Source organism: Mustela erminea, chromosome 11 (assembly GCF_009829155.1).
Source record: "Mustela erminea isolate mMusErm1 chromosome 11, mMusErm1.Pri, whole genome shotgun sequence".
NCBI classification, from domain to species: Eukaryota; Metazoa; Chordata; class Mammalia; order Carnivora; family Mustelidae; genus Mustela; species Mustela erminea.
In genome coordinates, this window is record NC_045624.1 from 17067174 (window position 1) to 17084798 (window position 17625).

Genomic DNA, 17625 nt, shown 5'->3' on the forward strand with positions numbered 1-17625 from the left:
GTTTCCTGAGTCTCATACAGATATACCCATGGTAAGCTAGTTTTTTTCCCATTTAGATCTTTTAGTCTGGGGTCATTATTGAATAGTTTTTGTCACGGGTGTATACTGGGGCTCTGCTGCTTCCACACCAAAACCCCCCTACCCCGCCCTGTCCAGTGTAGCTCTCAGTTCTGCTTCTTAATAGCTTTTGTGGTTTTGAGCAAGTTCCTTCACATGTAAGCCTGGTGAGTGTTCTCTCCTGCAGCACGGAGCCAGCACAATAGTTCCCCTCACCCCCCATCCAGAGTTTCACTTTTCACAGTTTCAGTTACCCTCGCTCAGCCACAGTCCAGATTCAGATGATCCTCCTCCTGACTGTCCGCAGAAGGTCAGTAGTCGCCTGGTGCAGTGGCTGTGCGGCCAGTGTTCACCCGCTGCATCTCATTATGTAGGCCCCAATCATCTCATACCACCACCTTTCAAATGAGCAACATGCACCTCTTCCTTTCGCTTGAACCGTTAGAGGCACTGTAGGGTTATTAATTGGCTTAATATCATACCGTGTCTCAGGGAATAGGGAGGCTGGAGGAGAGGGAGACAGGCTGGGGACTAAGTTCCTCATCTGATATGGGCACAATTCATGGTGCCCCAAAACAGTGACAGTGGGAACATCAAAGATCACAGATCACTCACAGATCACACACAGATCACCAAAACAGAAAATGAAAAAAGCTTGAAATATCGCAAGAATTACCAAAATGCAACACAGAGATGTGAAATGAACTAATGCTATTGGAAAAATGGCACTGAGAGATTTGTTTGATCCAGGGTTCCCACAGACCTCCCATTTGTTTAAAAAAAAAAAAAAAAAAAAAAGTATCTGAAGTGCAATAAAGCAAAAGCACATTAAAATGAGGTATGCCTGTCCTTGCCTCAGAGTAATGTTTTGCATACGTGAGCCTTTCCTTTGTCCTCTCCAGGTTGTGAAAATATGCAGAGAACTGGCTTCTTGTTCTCTTTAATGCCCCAGAATAGGAATTGACAACCATTTTCTGGAAAAGACCAAATAATAAATATCTTGGGCTTTGCAGGGCACATGGTCTCTGTTACAGCTGCTCAGCTCTGCTGTTGTAGCACAAAAGCAGCCATAAGCAATTGCGGGGGAGGGGGATGAGATGTCTGTGCTCTGGTAAAATGTTACCAAAACTATGTCTAGCAATGAATGGAAAACTTCATAAATATATGTTGAATAGTCTTGGGAATTGGTTATCTATAACACTGTTTTTAGCTTGAAAGTGTTCAACAGTTGACATACTATATACATAATTGTATAAGGTTCTTCATTTTCCTGTAGGAGGCACAAAAATACTTAAAGTTAATAAATTCTTGAATCTCGGTCTCACCCTGATGTTTTTAGGAGAAAAGCCATAGGTCATTTTTAACTAAAGATAGCATGGAACACAAAATGTATAGTCAGAAAGCTCTAGTTTCTTTAACTTGCTAACTGACTTTGGGCAAGTTTCTTAACCTCTCTGAGCTTCGAGTTAAATCTCTTATTAAAAAGAGAGAATGGGGCGCCGGCATGACTCTGTTGGTTCCGCGTCTGCCTTTGGCTTAGGTTGATCCAGGGTCCTGGGATCAAGTCCTGCATTAGGCTTCCTGCTTGTAGGGAGTGTGCTTCTTCCTCTGCCCCTCTCCCCCACTCCTGCTCGCCCTCTCACTCTCTCTTTCTCTCAAAAATAAGTAAATAAAATCTTCAAAATAAAAAAAGAACAGTACCTACTTTACAGGGCTGCTGTGAAGAAAAAATGAGATGATGTATCTGTAGTATTAGATAAAAACTCAAAACTGCTACAAAAAAAAACTAACATTCGGTGCGTTGAGTATTAGATTCTTTGGGGTACCCAGAAATATTCTTCACTCTATCTCCTGTGTCTTTATGTAAATTAAATGTGCTATTAAGTCCTATACCAGTAAATAACATACAACATGTGTAAATGTAGATATTTGAATAATTCTTTAATGTTACTGTTTTTAGTAGATTTCAAAATTGAATTGTATAAATTCTATGGTAATGGTAATATTTAAGTGTATACTCAAGCAACTGAAAGTTCCCAGATTCTGAGCACTCTATCATACTACTATGGAACTATAAAGAAATGCCCCAAATCATGAGATAAGGGAATTCTTAATGAGCAGTTTCTCAAGACTGTTCTAAAATGTATATGAATTCAAAATACATATTTTGCAGTTAACAGTGATTTGGTATGTATATACATAAGATGGTAGAAAGGTCTTTTTCCTTTTAATGTGATGGATATATATGATCACTAAGAGTAAGATTGATGTTACTAATATTCCCTTGCACTGTGACCTACGTATGCATTTTTGTTGAGCAACTGTTACACACCAAGCATCATCCTAGGTGTAAAAAGTACAGAGGTGAATATAACAAGACCCCTACCCTCTGGAGCCCAGCCTAATTTGGGGGAGACAGGTCTTTGAATATAATTAAAGACTGGTAACTGCCTAAAGAGAAGTAGAGTTCATCTGTAACAAAAACTCCTCCTACAGTGATTTAACCAAGAAAGTAACTCATAACAAGATGTCTGAGGTGTGTAGGCCCAGGCTGGGCAGCTGGATGTGCTGCGTCATCAACATCCCACACTCCCTTCTCCATCTTCCCCAGACCTTATGGTCACAAGAGGACTGCTGAACCTCCAGGCCTTGTGTCTGTGTTTTGGGTAGGAACAAGAGGAAAGAAAGAGCTAAGAACTCTGTCCTCCTAGGGCTTTATTGAAGAAAGAAAGGCCTCCAAGGGAGAGGCCAAATTTGTGTCAGATGGCCATCTGTAGCTCTGTAGGCATCTGGGGATTCAGTTTCTTTTCAGCCTCTGAAGCAGGGGAGAGCAAAGTCTAGTCTAATAGAAGGAGACAAATACAGAAAACCAGTGCATTAAAGTGTGATTGCTGTGGCAGTAGTTTCTATGTGACATAGTAGGCATTTGAAGGAAGAAGAGGTCAAGTGTGGTCCTGGAGGTCAAGGGCATGATGTTCTAAATAAGGGTGCCATTACAACTTCAGGCACCACAATTCATAAAGCACTTGTAATGTAATTCTCATAAAGCAATTGATACCGGAGCTGAATCTTAGAAACTTGTGTCCAGGAATCTAACAGAATTGTGGGGCCATTCTAAACAGAAGCAACAGTGTTAGAAAAGGCACAGGGACAAAGAGAGGCCTTGATGCATTAGGGTAAGATAAAAAATTATTCACAGCTACAACATACACTAGAAAGGATTTAGCAAGAAATATGACTAGACAGGTAAATAGCAAATTATGCCTCATTTGCCATATTATTTATCTCTTCTCTTCTGTTAGGATACCTTTAAGGTTTTTTGGTAGGTGGGTAGTATGATGAGACTTGGATTTTAACAGACATCACCCAAATAAGTGTACGGAATCTGAACCGAAATGGTGTAAGAAGTGAAAAAAGAGGGGTGCCTGGGTGGCTTAGTCAAATGTCTGCCTTTGGCTGAGGTTATGATCCCAGAATCCTGGGATCAGGCCTGGCATCCGGCTCCCCTCTTAGCAGGGAGTCTGCTTCTCCCTTTGCCCCCCCCCCACTTTCTGCTCTCTCTTTGCCTAATAAATATTTTTAAAATGTGGGAAATGATAGGAAATTATTGAATTAGGATTTCTATATAAAAATCCTGAACTAAGAAAGTAATGGTAGCCAGGACAGCTGAGAAATGTTAAGAATAGTCTGTTCTAAAGACTTGGTGACTGATTATGTGGGAAGTAACAAAAATTATATGGTGTCTGCACATTTCCTGAAAGATGGTGGTATTCTTTACCATGATAGAGAAAAACTCAAAAATGAACACATCTGTAGGAAAAGATTATGGAGGAAGCACATGTAGAGGTGAGCCAGCTTGAGCCAGACGATGAGAACAATAACATAGGAAAACGGGCCTCTATCCCTAAATGGCCTTATCGGATGGAACCACCCTACCAATCTTAATACTCTTAGCACTAGACTATTTGAGAATAATTTATATTGTTAGAATGCTAGAATGCACATAATTACCCCAAATAATCGACTGTCAATGCAGTCCCTATCAAAATCCAGTGGCATTCTCACAGATACAGAAGAAAAAAATCCCAACTTCATATGTGGAACCACAGAAGATTCCAAATAGCCAAAGCAGTCTTGAGAAAGAAAAACAAATTTGGAGACATCACACCTCATAATTTCAAAACCTATTACAAAGCTTATAGTAATCAAAGCAGTAATGTGTTAGCATAAAAACAGACACACACAGGAAATAAATGGGATAGCACAGAGCACCCAGAAATAAACCCACATGTATATGGTCAACTAGTTTACTAAAGGAACCAAGAACATACAGTCAGAAAATGGCAGTCTCTTCAATAAATGGTATTGGGAAAACTGGAGAGCTGTCTTAACACCTTACATAAAAATCAACTAAAAATGGATTAAAGACCTGAACATAAAACTTGAAAAACCCCAATGTTTTCTTCCTAGAAAATGTTTTCTTCTAGGAAGAAAACATAGGGGTTAAACTCCTTAACATCTATGTTGGCCTGTTTTTTTTTTAATTTGACACCAAAAGCAAAGGCAAAAAAAAGCAAAACTAAGTAGGTGGGACTACCTCAAACAAAAAGCCTTCTGTACAGCAAAGGAAATAACAAAATGAAAAGACAACCAATGGAATGAGAGAAAAGATTTGCAAATCTAGTATATAAAAAATACATAAAATATATATAAAATATATAAAGAATTACAATATATAAAGAATTACAACTCAGTTGAAGAAGAAACACAATCTGATTAAAATATGGGTAGAGGACTTGAACATTTTTCCAAAGACGACATACAGATGGCCAGCAGGTACAGATAAAGGTGCTTCCCCAGTCATCAGGGAAATGCATATCAGAACCACAATGAAATCTCACTTCTCACCTGTTAGAATGGCTATCATCAAAAAGACAAGATATAACAAATGTTGGCAAGGATAGGAAGAAAAGGGAACCTTGTTGGTGAGAATTTAAATTGGAAAACAGTATGTAGTTTCCTCACAAAAAATTAAAATAACTTCCGTATGACCCAGCAATTCCACTTCTGGGTATTTATCTGAAGAAAATGAGATCACCATCCTGAGAAGATATCTGCAGCCCCCATGTTCACTGTTGCATTTATTGACAGTAGCCAAGACATCCAAACAACCTAAGTGTCCATCAACAAGTGGATAAAGAAAATGTGGTGTATAATATACAATCACGTGTGCATGCACACACACACAGGAATATTATTCAGCCATTAAGGAAATTCCGCCATTTGCAGCAACATAGATGGATCTTCAGGGCATAGTATAATAGTGAAATAAGTCAGAGACCAGTACTATATAATCACTTATATGCAGAGTCTTTAAACACACACACACACACACACACACACACACACAGACTCATAGAGTGAGCTGATTGATGGTTGTCAGAAGTGGGGTGTTGGGAAATGGACAAAATGAATGAAGGTGGTCAGAAGATACACACTTAACAGTTGAAAGAGGGAGTTCTGGGGATGTAATACATACCATGGTGACTATAAGAGGTAAAAAAGAAAAGTGTTCTTACAGAACAATATAAAAGTTGATCTTGACAAAATAGAAAAGCTTAAGTGAAGAAGTACAGGGAATGATGGGAAAGTAGAGAAAATATCTTATAAAGTAGAGGGATGAGATACTATCAGAACTGATGGAACAAGAAATATAAATTTAATAAATAAACTTATAAATTTAAATGCTAGTTATTTAAACCTCTAAAGAAACAAACTGATATTTTAAATATAAGAAATAAGACAGTCTGGGGAAGAAGGTGGTGGTGAGCTAAAGCCTCATCCTGTGGCAGGAAGTAAGAAGGTAATATCCAAAGTTAATAATGCAAATAAACGAGAGTGTTATTTAGAGCTTGTTGAATGAGCAACTCTCCCGGAGCACTGGGGTAAGGCATTGTCTGTCTAGAACCCGGCGTGTATAGCGACACGGCCCATGGCACATGAGCGTGTTGAGAAGTTCCATAGGATTAGCACACAGAGAGGTTAACGGGGGAAGAGACTGGGGAGTTTGACCAGAGTTGGTCTTTAAAGAACTGTTTATGTCAAGTTTGGAGAATTCTCTAGGCCTTAGAACAGAAGAACAGTGGAGATCTGACCAGGAGAGGAGGGCGGGGTACTAGCGGCTGTTGAATTGCTGAACCCTGGTCGGGGCTGCCATGCTGGCTTCTCTGGGAGTTAAAAAGGTTCAGACGTGGTATGGGAGCAAACTCACCTCCTGAACACTAGGCACTTTTCTAGGTACTGGGAGCTCAGTAGTCAGTAGCACAGAGGAGATGCTCCTCTGGAGCTTCATTCTAGTAAAGGCAGCTAAAAACAACGGATAGAAAGCTGTATGTACACATTCTCAGAATTGAAACACCAAGGTGCAAAGAAGATATTCTAGAATCCGCACTGTCCAGGTAAAGCTTTGGAGTAGGCCAGAGAGGATTTCCCTAGCATACAGAAGGGAGCCTCCTTTTATAGCCCACAGGACAGCCATTTACTGCTCAGTTTTTGTACGTAGAATGTTCGGTGTTACACAGCGTTCTTTCGGAACATGTCTCGAGTAAATGGTTTGTAAGCTCTGAATTGTAGAAATAGACGTGTAGTATTTATGCACTCTCCACAAGGTGTTGCAAAGAAGTCATTTTGTCACAGTAATACGTCCTTTAGCAAAAGTGATTTTCCCCACATTACACCTAGGGAAGCTCTTTTCTAAAGCTTAGTGAATGCATGATAGTATAAATGAAAGGCAGTCGTTGCCTGTATTATTGGCAAGTTATGTTTGTAGCTTACAGTTTCTGGTGCCTGAAAAATAATCTGGTATTTTCACCACTTAGTCTACAAACTTGCCAGATGTTTGGGGTTTCTTTTCAGTAGAAGGGACCCCATTAGTATAGAGATTCTTGATTCTTGATCTACACATTAGCCTATGCAGGTGATGGAGTCTCTGCGTTAGGGCGGACTCGTTCAGTATTAATGGCCATTTCCTCTCTTTTCAGGGTGCTGATAAGACCGTGAAAGGTCCAGATGGACTAACTGCCTTTGAAGCCACTGACAACCAGGCAATCAAAGCTCTTCTTCAGTGATGGACGGATGGGCTGACAGCTCTGGAAGAAGGGCTCTCCTGTGGCCTCACACTGCTGCCTGTCTGTCTGTCACTCTCTATCTGCCAGCTTCTTCAGCTAAATACTTTAAGAGGGGTGAGGGGAGAGAGAAATTCATAACAAATCAGACTACCAGAAAAAAACAATGTTTGGGAAGAGAGGAAAAAAACTGTGATCAGGCTTTTACTCGGATTCCTGATCAAGTCCGCCTCTTTTCCATTTCCAACAAAACATACAGCTTATGCCCAAGGGAGAGCAAAGACAAAACCTACCAGTACCATTTGACCCTTTCAGCTCCCTAGCTAGTTTATTCATGAGATGGTGTCGAGGGTCTGATCCTCCCAAGGCCAGCTCTCCGTGCGGGGTAGCCGTAACTGCGCGAGCGGCGGCGGCTGCTGGGACCTAACTCCGGGTGCTGAGATAAGCAATCAGCTCTAGCCTTCTGCCTTAAGACGCACTCGACTGGGGGCCTCCTGGCGTAGTTAAGAGCGCTGCCCATGGTCGGCGACCAAATCTTCCCTCAGCGACTTTCAGCTTTACGTGGGAGCTCAGTTAAGGTGAGGGGGCACACTCCTAAATTGCCGGATGACTCAACTTTGGATTTCCTCTCCCCTTTCACATGGATTTCATGTATCTTTAGATAAAACTGACTAGTTTTATTTATAAAATCTTAAATTTTGGAAGCCTAAAGGAGAAATCATTCCAGTGTGCATATTTTTTTCTCCTCTAGATTCAGACATTTATATAACATTGAAACACTTTCAACCTCCTGCTGGTAGTAAAAGGGGATTTAAACTTAGAATCATAGCCATAGCCTGTTAGTGTCCTATAGAGAATGGTTGTCTTAGTACCTCTGGATTTTCTTTATTTGCTCTTTGAATGGATTGGCCTCGGTTATGTTTGGAGAATCAAGGAACATTCTTTGGAAATCCTCTCTCAGACCCACCTTGGATGCTGATTACTGCACCAAAGCTGTCACTGGGGTGAGATTAACGATCTGGACAAACTGAGCCCTGTCCCTTCAAAAGTTTGCTCATTACCAGGTTTCCCCAACTTGTCAGTAGGCTTCTGCTGAACACATGCCAGCCCGCCTGCATAACAGATCTTTTGTTTCTTTACTAAACCATGCATCGCATTTAATGTGACCCCTTCAAAACGTATTCTGTGTTCTTAAAAATACAGGGCCCTTCAATGGGTGTTCTGACCTGCAGGAAATATTCAGACACATGTTCACATGTTCGTTTCGTGAGCAGTACAACGAATTAAAACATATACCCTTAAATTTGCTATCTTGCATTTAAAATATTGACTCCTTTGACTTGCCATCCATAAAAGCTTACTAAAAATGTTAGGGTTTTTCCTCAGCCAAATCATGCAATAATTGAATGTACCTCAAATTTTTAAAGGGGGGGGTTGGGTTAGGGGCTTGTATTCAGATTATGGATAACAAAGAATTATGATTTTGTAAGGCAATGTAGCATTCTAAAGCAGGGTTAAACTAGTATCAAGAGTAGCCAGCTAATAACAAATTTGAGTGTTTGGTTGCTGATCGGTTGTTAGGGTGGGTGTGTGCGTGTGTGTGCGTGTGTGTGCATGTGTATTTTTCCCCATGAAACCTTTTTTTTTTTTTTTTAAATCTTGTGGCTTTTTGCTTACAGCTAGCCTAACCCTGTAATTTTCCTGCATCCAAGAAAACAATCATAAAATAGCGGTTTAAATACTTCGATATATTTGGCTAATTCTGCTGTCTTAATACAGCTTATTAGAGTTGGATTGGAAGTCTGCAAACAGACTTCATTACACGACTGAATGGAAGCAGAGCTATCCTCACGAAGACGGAGGGCATTTTATCAGTCTGTACTTTGGGAGCAACAAGGTGTTTCAATACCTTCGTTTTCACCTCTTGGCATAATGCTGTTGACAAGGCGTGGGTTTTACCCGCTCTGGTTGTTACCTTTCCTTTCTAACCGGTGTGTTGCAGTTGGCTGTTGCAGAGAGTGCACTGTGTCCCGTCATTCCTAAACCTGGTCTGCTTTCCTCAGTCACCCGGCATAGAAAGCACGTGGTTCTTTGTACAGTTCATCCTGCTGTTCGTGTCGCAGTAGAGGCTCCTTCGCCTTCCCTCTTCTTTCTCAGCCATCTTGTAGGCCCCGTAACCCTGGGGCGACTGCTTGAGAAAATCACGTAAACATAGAATAGACTGGCCGACGTGGTTTACACTTTTTTTTTTAACTAGGTTATTTATAATGTATTTCTGAACCACTTGGCAGAGAAATTCACAACACTTAATGTTCATTTTTTGAGTAAAGGAAGCTAAAAACAGGTCTGCTTTTTGGTACTACATGCATTAGTGAAAGGTTAAGTAAGTTTCGTTCTCCGCTGAATATTTAACATCTCAGAAGAAATCTTGCATGTTCTGTAGTTTTTGTATTAAGTCAGTCATTTTGTATGCACTATATCAAGTAAAAACAGGTGGTTTACCTGTTTACATTAGTATCCTAACAAACTCCCCCCTGCCCTTGCAGCTTCATTCTGGTATCGAAGTAGACTCAGAGTTCAAACACAGCACCCGACGATACCCAAGTCACCCTCTATGCAGAACTCACCTTCTACACCCAGCAGGGCACAAAGGAGAGGTAGGCGGGTACAGTGTGTGCGAGCTGCAAGTAAGGCCCTTTACTCACTGATTTCTTTCCCCCCAAATAATGGATCTTCAATCTAGATGTACCAACTTTTTTTTTTTCCCCTAAAACTTCAACTGAGCTGCTCTTTACTTCGTTGCAATATTGTGTACTCGGTTGTGTATAGAAGAAGCTGGTGAGAGTGCCCTCCTACCTAAGCAATTGCAGTGTTTTGCATGCAAAATTTTAAGAATTTAAATCGTCCTGACTCTATTTCGTAAATGGAGAAACAATCATATCTTTCTAAGCAGTACTGAAGGAAGACTAGTGCTTTGTGCATTTTGATATATTTGAGTTCTTTTTTCCCATCATGTAATACTTTTGACACAGTTGGGTTTCTCATATGATCCTAGTTCATGTACATCCGAATGCTAAATAATACCGTGTTTCAGTTTTGTGTTGCAAGAACAAATGGAATAAACTTGAATTGTGCTACAAGGAACGAGTCGGCAGCTTTTCCTCCCTCGGCTCCTGCGGCTTCCTTTCCAAGCCCTCCTCTCACAGCTCAACCCAGCCTCTGATTGACTCCAACTTTGGTCATCCATATTCCCCCTCGTAACCCCCCAATGCTAGAAAAAAGTGGAAAGAAATAAGACAGGAAAGATTTAATTGAAATAAACTGCTCTTCCGTATCTGGAAGCTTTGGTCTTGTATTAGTCTCCCGACGCACACTGGCTCACTTACAAAATGTTCGGCAATCCTGACTTTCTAAAAGCAAGGGCTAGCCAGCATGTCCTCCAGCATCCGGGCCAGGGTCATGGGCAGCCACTCAGATCTTTCTTGTGCTCACTGAGGTTGCCGCACATCCCAGGGCTCACGTTTGCCAGACCTACTTGACCATGAGCACGCTTAGCATGTACTCCTCGGAACAAATGTTCTGATTTAACATTAAATCACTTTGAGCCTCAAAATCTGAGCAAGATTATATTCAGCTTGATTCTGTTGTAATCTTGTCAACAACCTAAGACGACCGTGTATTTTTCTTTTGAAATGGCCAATGAATAATAACAATATGTGCAGGTGCTCAAAGGCAGCAAAAGCCATCTTCCAGGACCTTCCTATTGCCAACCAAGGTGTAAGCATGGGGCACCATGTAGGGGTAGATGTGAGCATTCACAGATTTTTTGATCAATGAAACCTTAAGAATCAGGGGTGCCTGGATGGCTTACTTGGGTAAGTGTCTGACTCTTGGTTTCAGCTCAGGTCATGATCTCAGGGGCCTGGGATCCAGCCCACAGCCAGCTCCACACTCACTGGGGAGTCAGCTTGAGATTTTCGCCATCTCCCTCTGCCCCTTGCCCCTGCTTGCACACACTGTAAAATAAATGTTCAAAAAAAGAAGTGGGGTCCATCTAAGTGTTTAAACCTAGTTAAATATGTGTAAAAGGGAACAGGGCATCTGTAATCACTGAAGAACAGACCAGTATTAGTCAAGGAAGGCATACATCTAGACGAAAAGCACTTAAGAGTTACTGTGAAAACCTGCAGTTAGACACCAGCAACCACAGGACTGCGATGCAACAGAGTAGATGAGATGGTTAGAGGATTTTTTTTTTTCCTTCTGTGAGATCAGGGGTTCCTAAAATGTCCCTGGCCTAGCCACGTCACTGCCACCTGAGGACTTGATTGAGGTGCCCAGTCCAGGCCAACCGAATTGCAACATGGGCCGAGCCCATCAGTCCACGGTGTAACTAACCCTCTGGGACATTCTGATGCACACTCGAGTTTGAGGACTACTGTGAGAGACCATTAGAGTCTAAAAACCTGCAAATGGGACGTCATCGAGGTTGGCTTCCTAGAGACGAAGTAAAGGGAAGCCTCTAACACGGGGGAGTCAGCAAAACTGAACCCCCAAGAAAATCTCAAGATGAGCCTCAAAGTTAGGCGCTGGGCGAAAGAAGCGAAGGGAAGATGTAACAACTGGCCCAAAGAGACAATGCTTGTGAGAATGACCCTTTGTTATTAGGGGGTTTTCCCTGCAGGATGTCCTGTCAAATGCTGTGGGTAGTATTTCCACAGGAGCCCAGGGTTAGGGTCCCCATGGCCGAGTTGCTTGAGCCTTTCCCAAGTCCTTCCTTGAATCCCACAGAGAGGCGAGGAGGCATGCGAGGAATTTGGGAAGAGAGGACGCGCGTCTCCTTATCTTGTGCCTGACTCATTGCAGATCACAGGGATTGCTCCAGGTCACTTCCCCGGTTTCCCTGCTGGTTTCTGCCTGTCCATCCTACAGCAGGAGATAGCCACACTGGGAGGCCAGTTCCTGCTGTCCCCACTGCCCCCCCCTCCATTCCCCGTGCTGGTGTTAGTGCTGTCAATGTGGATCCTTCTCTGCGGTGGGACCACCATGGGCTCAGAAACCGCCACCTGCCTGTCACCTCACCGTGCTCTGTTTAGGACCAACTCTTCTGCCCAGATACTAGCCCGATCATCACACATCAGCCATTAGGATACTTCCTGCAAGGCTCTTATTTCATTGAAATAATAACTTCCTGAGAATAAAATACGTCAGCAGCTTTTATAGTACCTGCCCCTTGGTGGACATTCACCATATTTGTTCTGAACTTCTCATGTGAAATCACTACACAGTCCAATAGGACAGAAGCGTTGTTTTCAGTAAATCAGGACTAAAGGATCGCTTGTTACGACCATGGGACTACACCTAACTGTCACTGTACGCAAACGGCCCTGTAGCATTGTAAGTACTACTGGGACCACAAACCCCAATCAATGAAGTAAAGACAAATATCATAGTCACAATGTCGCGTGGAGGAGTGCTGACCGTGGGGTCACATGCAGGCCACCGAGCCATTGTGGCATATACCGAACACAGCTCTCAATAGAGCAGCAAAACAAAGCACATTCCGGCCACCCTGGCAACTTCTGAGCCTTCAGCAGCTGCCGCAGCAGGGATGGCCCTATTTACAGAGTTGGGATAGAACGACGGGTCACATGTCTAGCGACCTCCACAGTCACACCTCTTAGGACACAAAGGAAAATAATGCATCGACAATTCCTGATCACTGGGTGCTGGTTTTGAGGATACTACTAGATCACTAGAATCTTTTTTTTAAAGCTGCAATATCTTCCTAAGCTCTTAGTAACAAATCTGACGATGTATTACGTAGCTGTAGGTCCCTGGCTGACCTCTAATACTGTTCCATCTCCAGGGGTTGGCTACCAAGTCGCTCTGTGTACTCAGAGCAAGGCTACCTTTACCACTGAATTTTTTAATTAACATTTATTGGGTGCAAGTTAGGAGCTAAGCATTGTGCCGAGGACTTTTTACCACAGGACCTTATCCAATATTCACAATCATTGTTTTACAAAGGGAGATGAAGAAATGTTCAAGAACTTGCTCACAGCCAGTCAGTAGCTCAGAGCAGTAAAAGTTAATTCTGATCTGAGTGCTCCAACTCCTTCAAATTAAGTGGAAGTAAAAGGTGTTCTCACCCAGATACCCAAAACCAACGCTCAGACCTACTGCCTTGGCAGAACCCTGCCCTGATCCATGGAGGGCACTGTGTGGCACTGGCGCAGTCATTCTCAACAGTGGGTGTCCAGAACTAACTTCACATGACCGAAGCATTGCCCCGTCCCCCAGCCCTGGGCACCTGCCATTCTGCTCTCTGCTCCTGGGAGTCTACTTGAGTTTCCACATACGAGTGAGGCCGTGCAGTATTTGTCCTTTGTCTGGCTTAATTCACTTAGCAGGATGCTCTAAAGGCCTAGTGATGTTGTTGCATATGGCACGATTACCTATTCCAAGGCTGAATAATAGGACATCATAGGTCTATAACCACATTTTCTTTATCTGAGCATCGACATTTAAGAGGTTTCCCTATGCCGGCTCCTGGGAATAACACTGAAGTGAACACAGTAATGCAGACAGACCTCTTTAAGATCTAGATCTCAACTCCTTTGGATATACACCCAGAAATAGGATCGCCAGTGTCCCAAGCCCACCTTAGAGGTGTAGGTGTACATGGTCTTTCCACAAGCTCAGCTTTATTCAATCATAAAGGTTGACTATAATTATCAAACAGGTTCAGGGTTCTAAACTCAATGACCTACAACTTGGCTTCCTACATGTCACACAAAGCACAATACAAAGTCACACAACAAAGAAGACAACAAGGAGGTATAAGAAGTGAAAGCAGCAAACTCCCAAGTCCGTCCGCGAGCGGGCAAGTTGAGAGGAGAACTCAGTCCAGTCCAGGTCAGCTCTCCGCACTGACGGCCAATTCCGTCCAACAGTGGAGAACCTTTCTTTTTTCTTTTTTCTTTTTTTTTTTTTTTTTTTAAGATTTTAGTTATGTGACAGAGATCACAAGTAGGCAGAGAGGCAGGCAGAGACAAAGGGGAAAGCAGGCTCCCTGCTGAGCAGAGAGCCTGATGAGGGGCTGATCCCAGGACCCAGGGATCATGACCTGAGCCGAAGGCAGAGGCTTTAACCCACTGAGCCACTCAGGTGCCCCTGGAGGACCTTTCTTTATCATGGTCAGGACTTACTGGGCAGAGCCCTAAGCAGCAGCTGCCTTTTCAGTGTGGTCAGATATGGGAGAGTCCCAAGTTGAGAGTCTGACAGTCTGACAATATGTTACTTTGGATGCAAAAGTCATCCCTTTTTAAAGGAGTTTAATCAGTCTTGGGCTCTCTGGTTCTCTCGATTACCAGCTCTCAGTTCTAAGCTATCTTGGCTTGGATGCCTATACCAGTTCTGGCAGCCATCAGCCCCTGCAGGTTTCGGTGATAACTGGTCTTAGCTGCTCTGCCCCTGGCCGCTTCCATCACTGCTTGACAAGAATCACTGCCTAACATGAATGACTCCATCTTGCTCTCTCCGGATGGATTAAACATTAACTCTAGTTTTGGTGTTTTGAGAAACCTCCCCACTGTTTTCCATAGTGGCCACACTAATTTACATCCCCACCAATAACTTGGACAACACAAGCTCCCTTTTCTCCACTTCCTTGCCAACACTTCTCCATTGTTGTTGTTGTTGTTGTTGTTGTTTTAAATAAGAGCCAACCTAACATATAGGAGGCAATAATTCATTGTGGTTCAGATTTGCATTTCCCTGAGAATTAGTGATATCGAACATGTTTCCATATCCCTGATGGCTATTGGTAGGTCTTCTTGGAAAGGAAGGTCTTTTGGGCTGTTGAGTTATAGGAGTTCATTATATGTTTTGGATATTAACTCCTTATCAGATAAATGGTCTGCATATATTTTCTCCCATTCCATAGGTTGCCTTTTCATTTTGTTGACAACTACCTTTGCTGTGCAGAAACTTTTTAGTTTGATGTGATCCCACTTTACTTTTGCTTATGTCTGCACTTTTGGTGTCCAATCCAATATCAGCAGCTTTTCCCTGTTTTTGTCTATGGGTTTTATTGTTTCAGGGTTTATATTTAAGTCTTTAATCCATTTTGAATCAATTTTTCAATAACGGTCTAATTTCATTATTTTTCATGTGGATATCCAATTTTCCCAATACCTTTTAACAAAGAGATGTTTTTCCCCATTGAGTATTCGTGGCCCCTTTATCAATATTAATTGACTGTATATGTGAGGGTTATTTCTGGCTCTCTATTCTATTCCACCAGTCTGTATGTTACTATACCAATAGCATATTGGTGATTGCTATAGCTTTGCAATATCTCTTAAAATCAAGGAGTATGATACCTCCAGCTTTGTTTTTCTTACTCAAAACTGTTTTGGCTGTACAGGGTCTTTGGTGGCTCCCAGTCATTTTTAGGAGTGTTTTCTTATTTCTACAAAAAGACCATTGGGGTTTTGTTAAGCATTGCATTGAGTCTATGTACCACTTTGAGAAACATGGTCCCCATTTTAACAATATTAATTCTTCTAATCCATGAACATGAGATGTCCTTCCATTTGTGTTATTTTTTCTGTCAATTTCTTTTATTTTTTAGTAGACAACTCTGTCACCTCCTTGGTTAAGTATCATCTTCCTTTGATACTGTTGTAAATGGATTTGTTTTCAATTTTCTCTTTGCAGAGTTGTTAGAAATAAAACTGATTTTTGTATCCAGGGACTTACTGAGTTTTAGGTCTAACAAGTTCTTATAACTATACTGCAACACTCTGAACCTGGAAACAGTCCTATACCTATGCTTATAAAAAAAAAAATACCATTTAAGGGAGTTAGGGTTTCAGGATATTTTGATGTTTCAGCATTTTAACTGAGCATTTACTATGATCTGGGCACCATTCTAAGTAATTTCGTGGACCACAATGTTTACTCTTCCTAAAAACCCTATGAAGTAGGACTATCATCATCCCTATTGTCAGATGAGAAAACTAAAGCTCAGAGAAGTTAAGTAACTTGACTATGGTCCCACAGCCAGTGAGTGTGAGAGCAGGGCTTCAACTCAGGCAGTCTGACTGAAGTCTGTACTCGATAACTTATTATGTTGCCTCTCCAACTTTCACTGAACCAAATCATGACATTTTAGTCAATTAACACAGTTCTTTAAAAGATACACAGAAAACAGTTTATGGATTTAGGATTTTAAACAATGAGGTAGAAAATATTATGTAACATGCACTCGTCAAGGACTTTGCATGATGAAATCAAATTCTACAAAGATGACATTTAATTTTCAAGTTTGAGAAGCAGCGATATTTGAGTGTAACATACACGCAAATACATATTGAGTATAACATACATTTTAGGGGGGGCAGTCTAAGAGATTAGGATTCAGCACAAGAGTCAGCAACCTACAGTCCACAGGCAAACCTAGCCTACCACCTGCTTTTGTAAATAAAGTTTTCTTGGAGCGCAGCCATTCCTGTTCATTTGCTTACCACATATGGCTGCCTCCACACTTCAAGGGCGGAGCAAGCAGCTGTGGAGCCTATATGGCTGACAAAGCCTAAAATATTTACTATATGGTCCTTCATGGAAAATATTTGCCAACGCCGGTCATAGAGGTTTAGGTGAGCTAGACTGAGAAACACCCGCTGTGAAAACACCTTTAGGACCTAGTTCTAGAGTGATTAGCAGAGTCAGGAGAGAATGTTATGGGTTTGTTGAAGCAAATGAAAAGCCGAGCCCATCAGTAAGGCACCTCTTTACAGCTGTGGGGAGACGGTTACGGTAACCATGCCCAGTGACTCGTGCCTCCCAGTATGGGTGCTCTCGGGTAACCCCTCTCTGCACGGGGTCTTGAGCTTGGCCATGTGACTTGCTGGGGCCAAATGGGCCAAATGTGAAACCAACAGAAGTTAAACATGTACTTCCTCATCGGGGTTTGGATCTCAGCAGGAGGAAGATGAACTCTTCAGGAGAGGCCACTTGGAGAACAGATGCATCCCAGCCTGCAGGCCCAGCTAACCGCCGCCCGTGACTGAGGCCATCTGGGCCGCCACCTCCAGACTTAGGAGTGACACCAGGTGAGACCAGCAAAAGCCCACTAGCTAAACCCAGTCCAAGCTGCAGAACTGTGAACAAACAGTGGTGGTTTTAACCCATTAGGTTCTGGGTGTTGTTGAGTTTTTTGGTTTGTTTGGTTTTTGGTTTTTTGGTTTTTTTAATGCAGAGTACAGGCGGGCAACAATACCCTAGCCGAAGGGCATCAGGAACCAGTGGCATCACCTAGGGATGAGAAATTACGTCTGAAAATCAAAGGGAAAGTGATCACACACACACACACACACACACACACACACGAAATACCAAATGCCATTAAGGACCCAGGATTGCCTTTTCTTTCAAA

At 42.2% G+C, this 17625-nt stretch overlaps 1 protein-coding gene across 1 annotated transcript in view; it reads left to right on the top strand.

Moving 5' to 3' along the window:
* Positions 1–9387, top strand: part of MTPN (myotrophin) — a 54802-nt gene extending 45415 nt beyond the window's left edge. The window contains exon 4 of the mRNA XM_032304314.1: positions 7098–9387. Coding sequence (XP_032160205.1) covers positions 7098–7184 — 87 coding nt within the window. The 3' untranslated portion in view covers positions 7185–9387. The remainder of the gene's footprint in view (positions 1–7097) is intronic.
* Positions 9388–17625: the final 8238 nt, after the last annotated feature.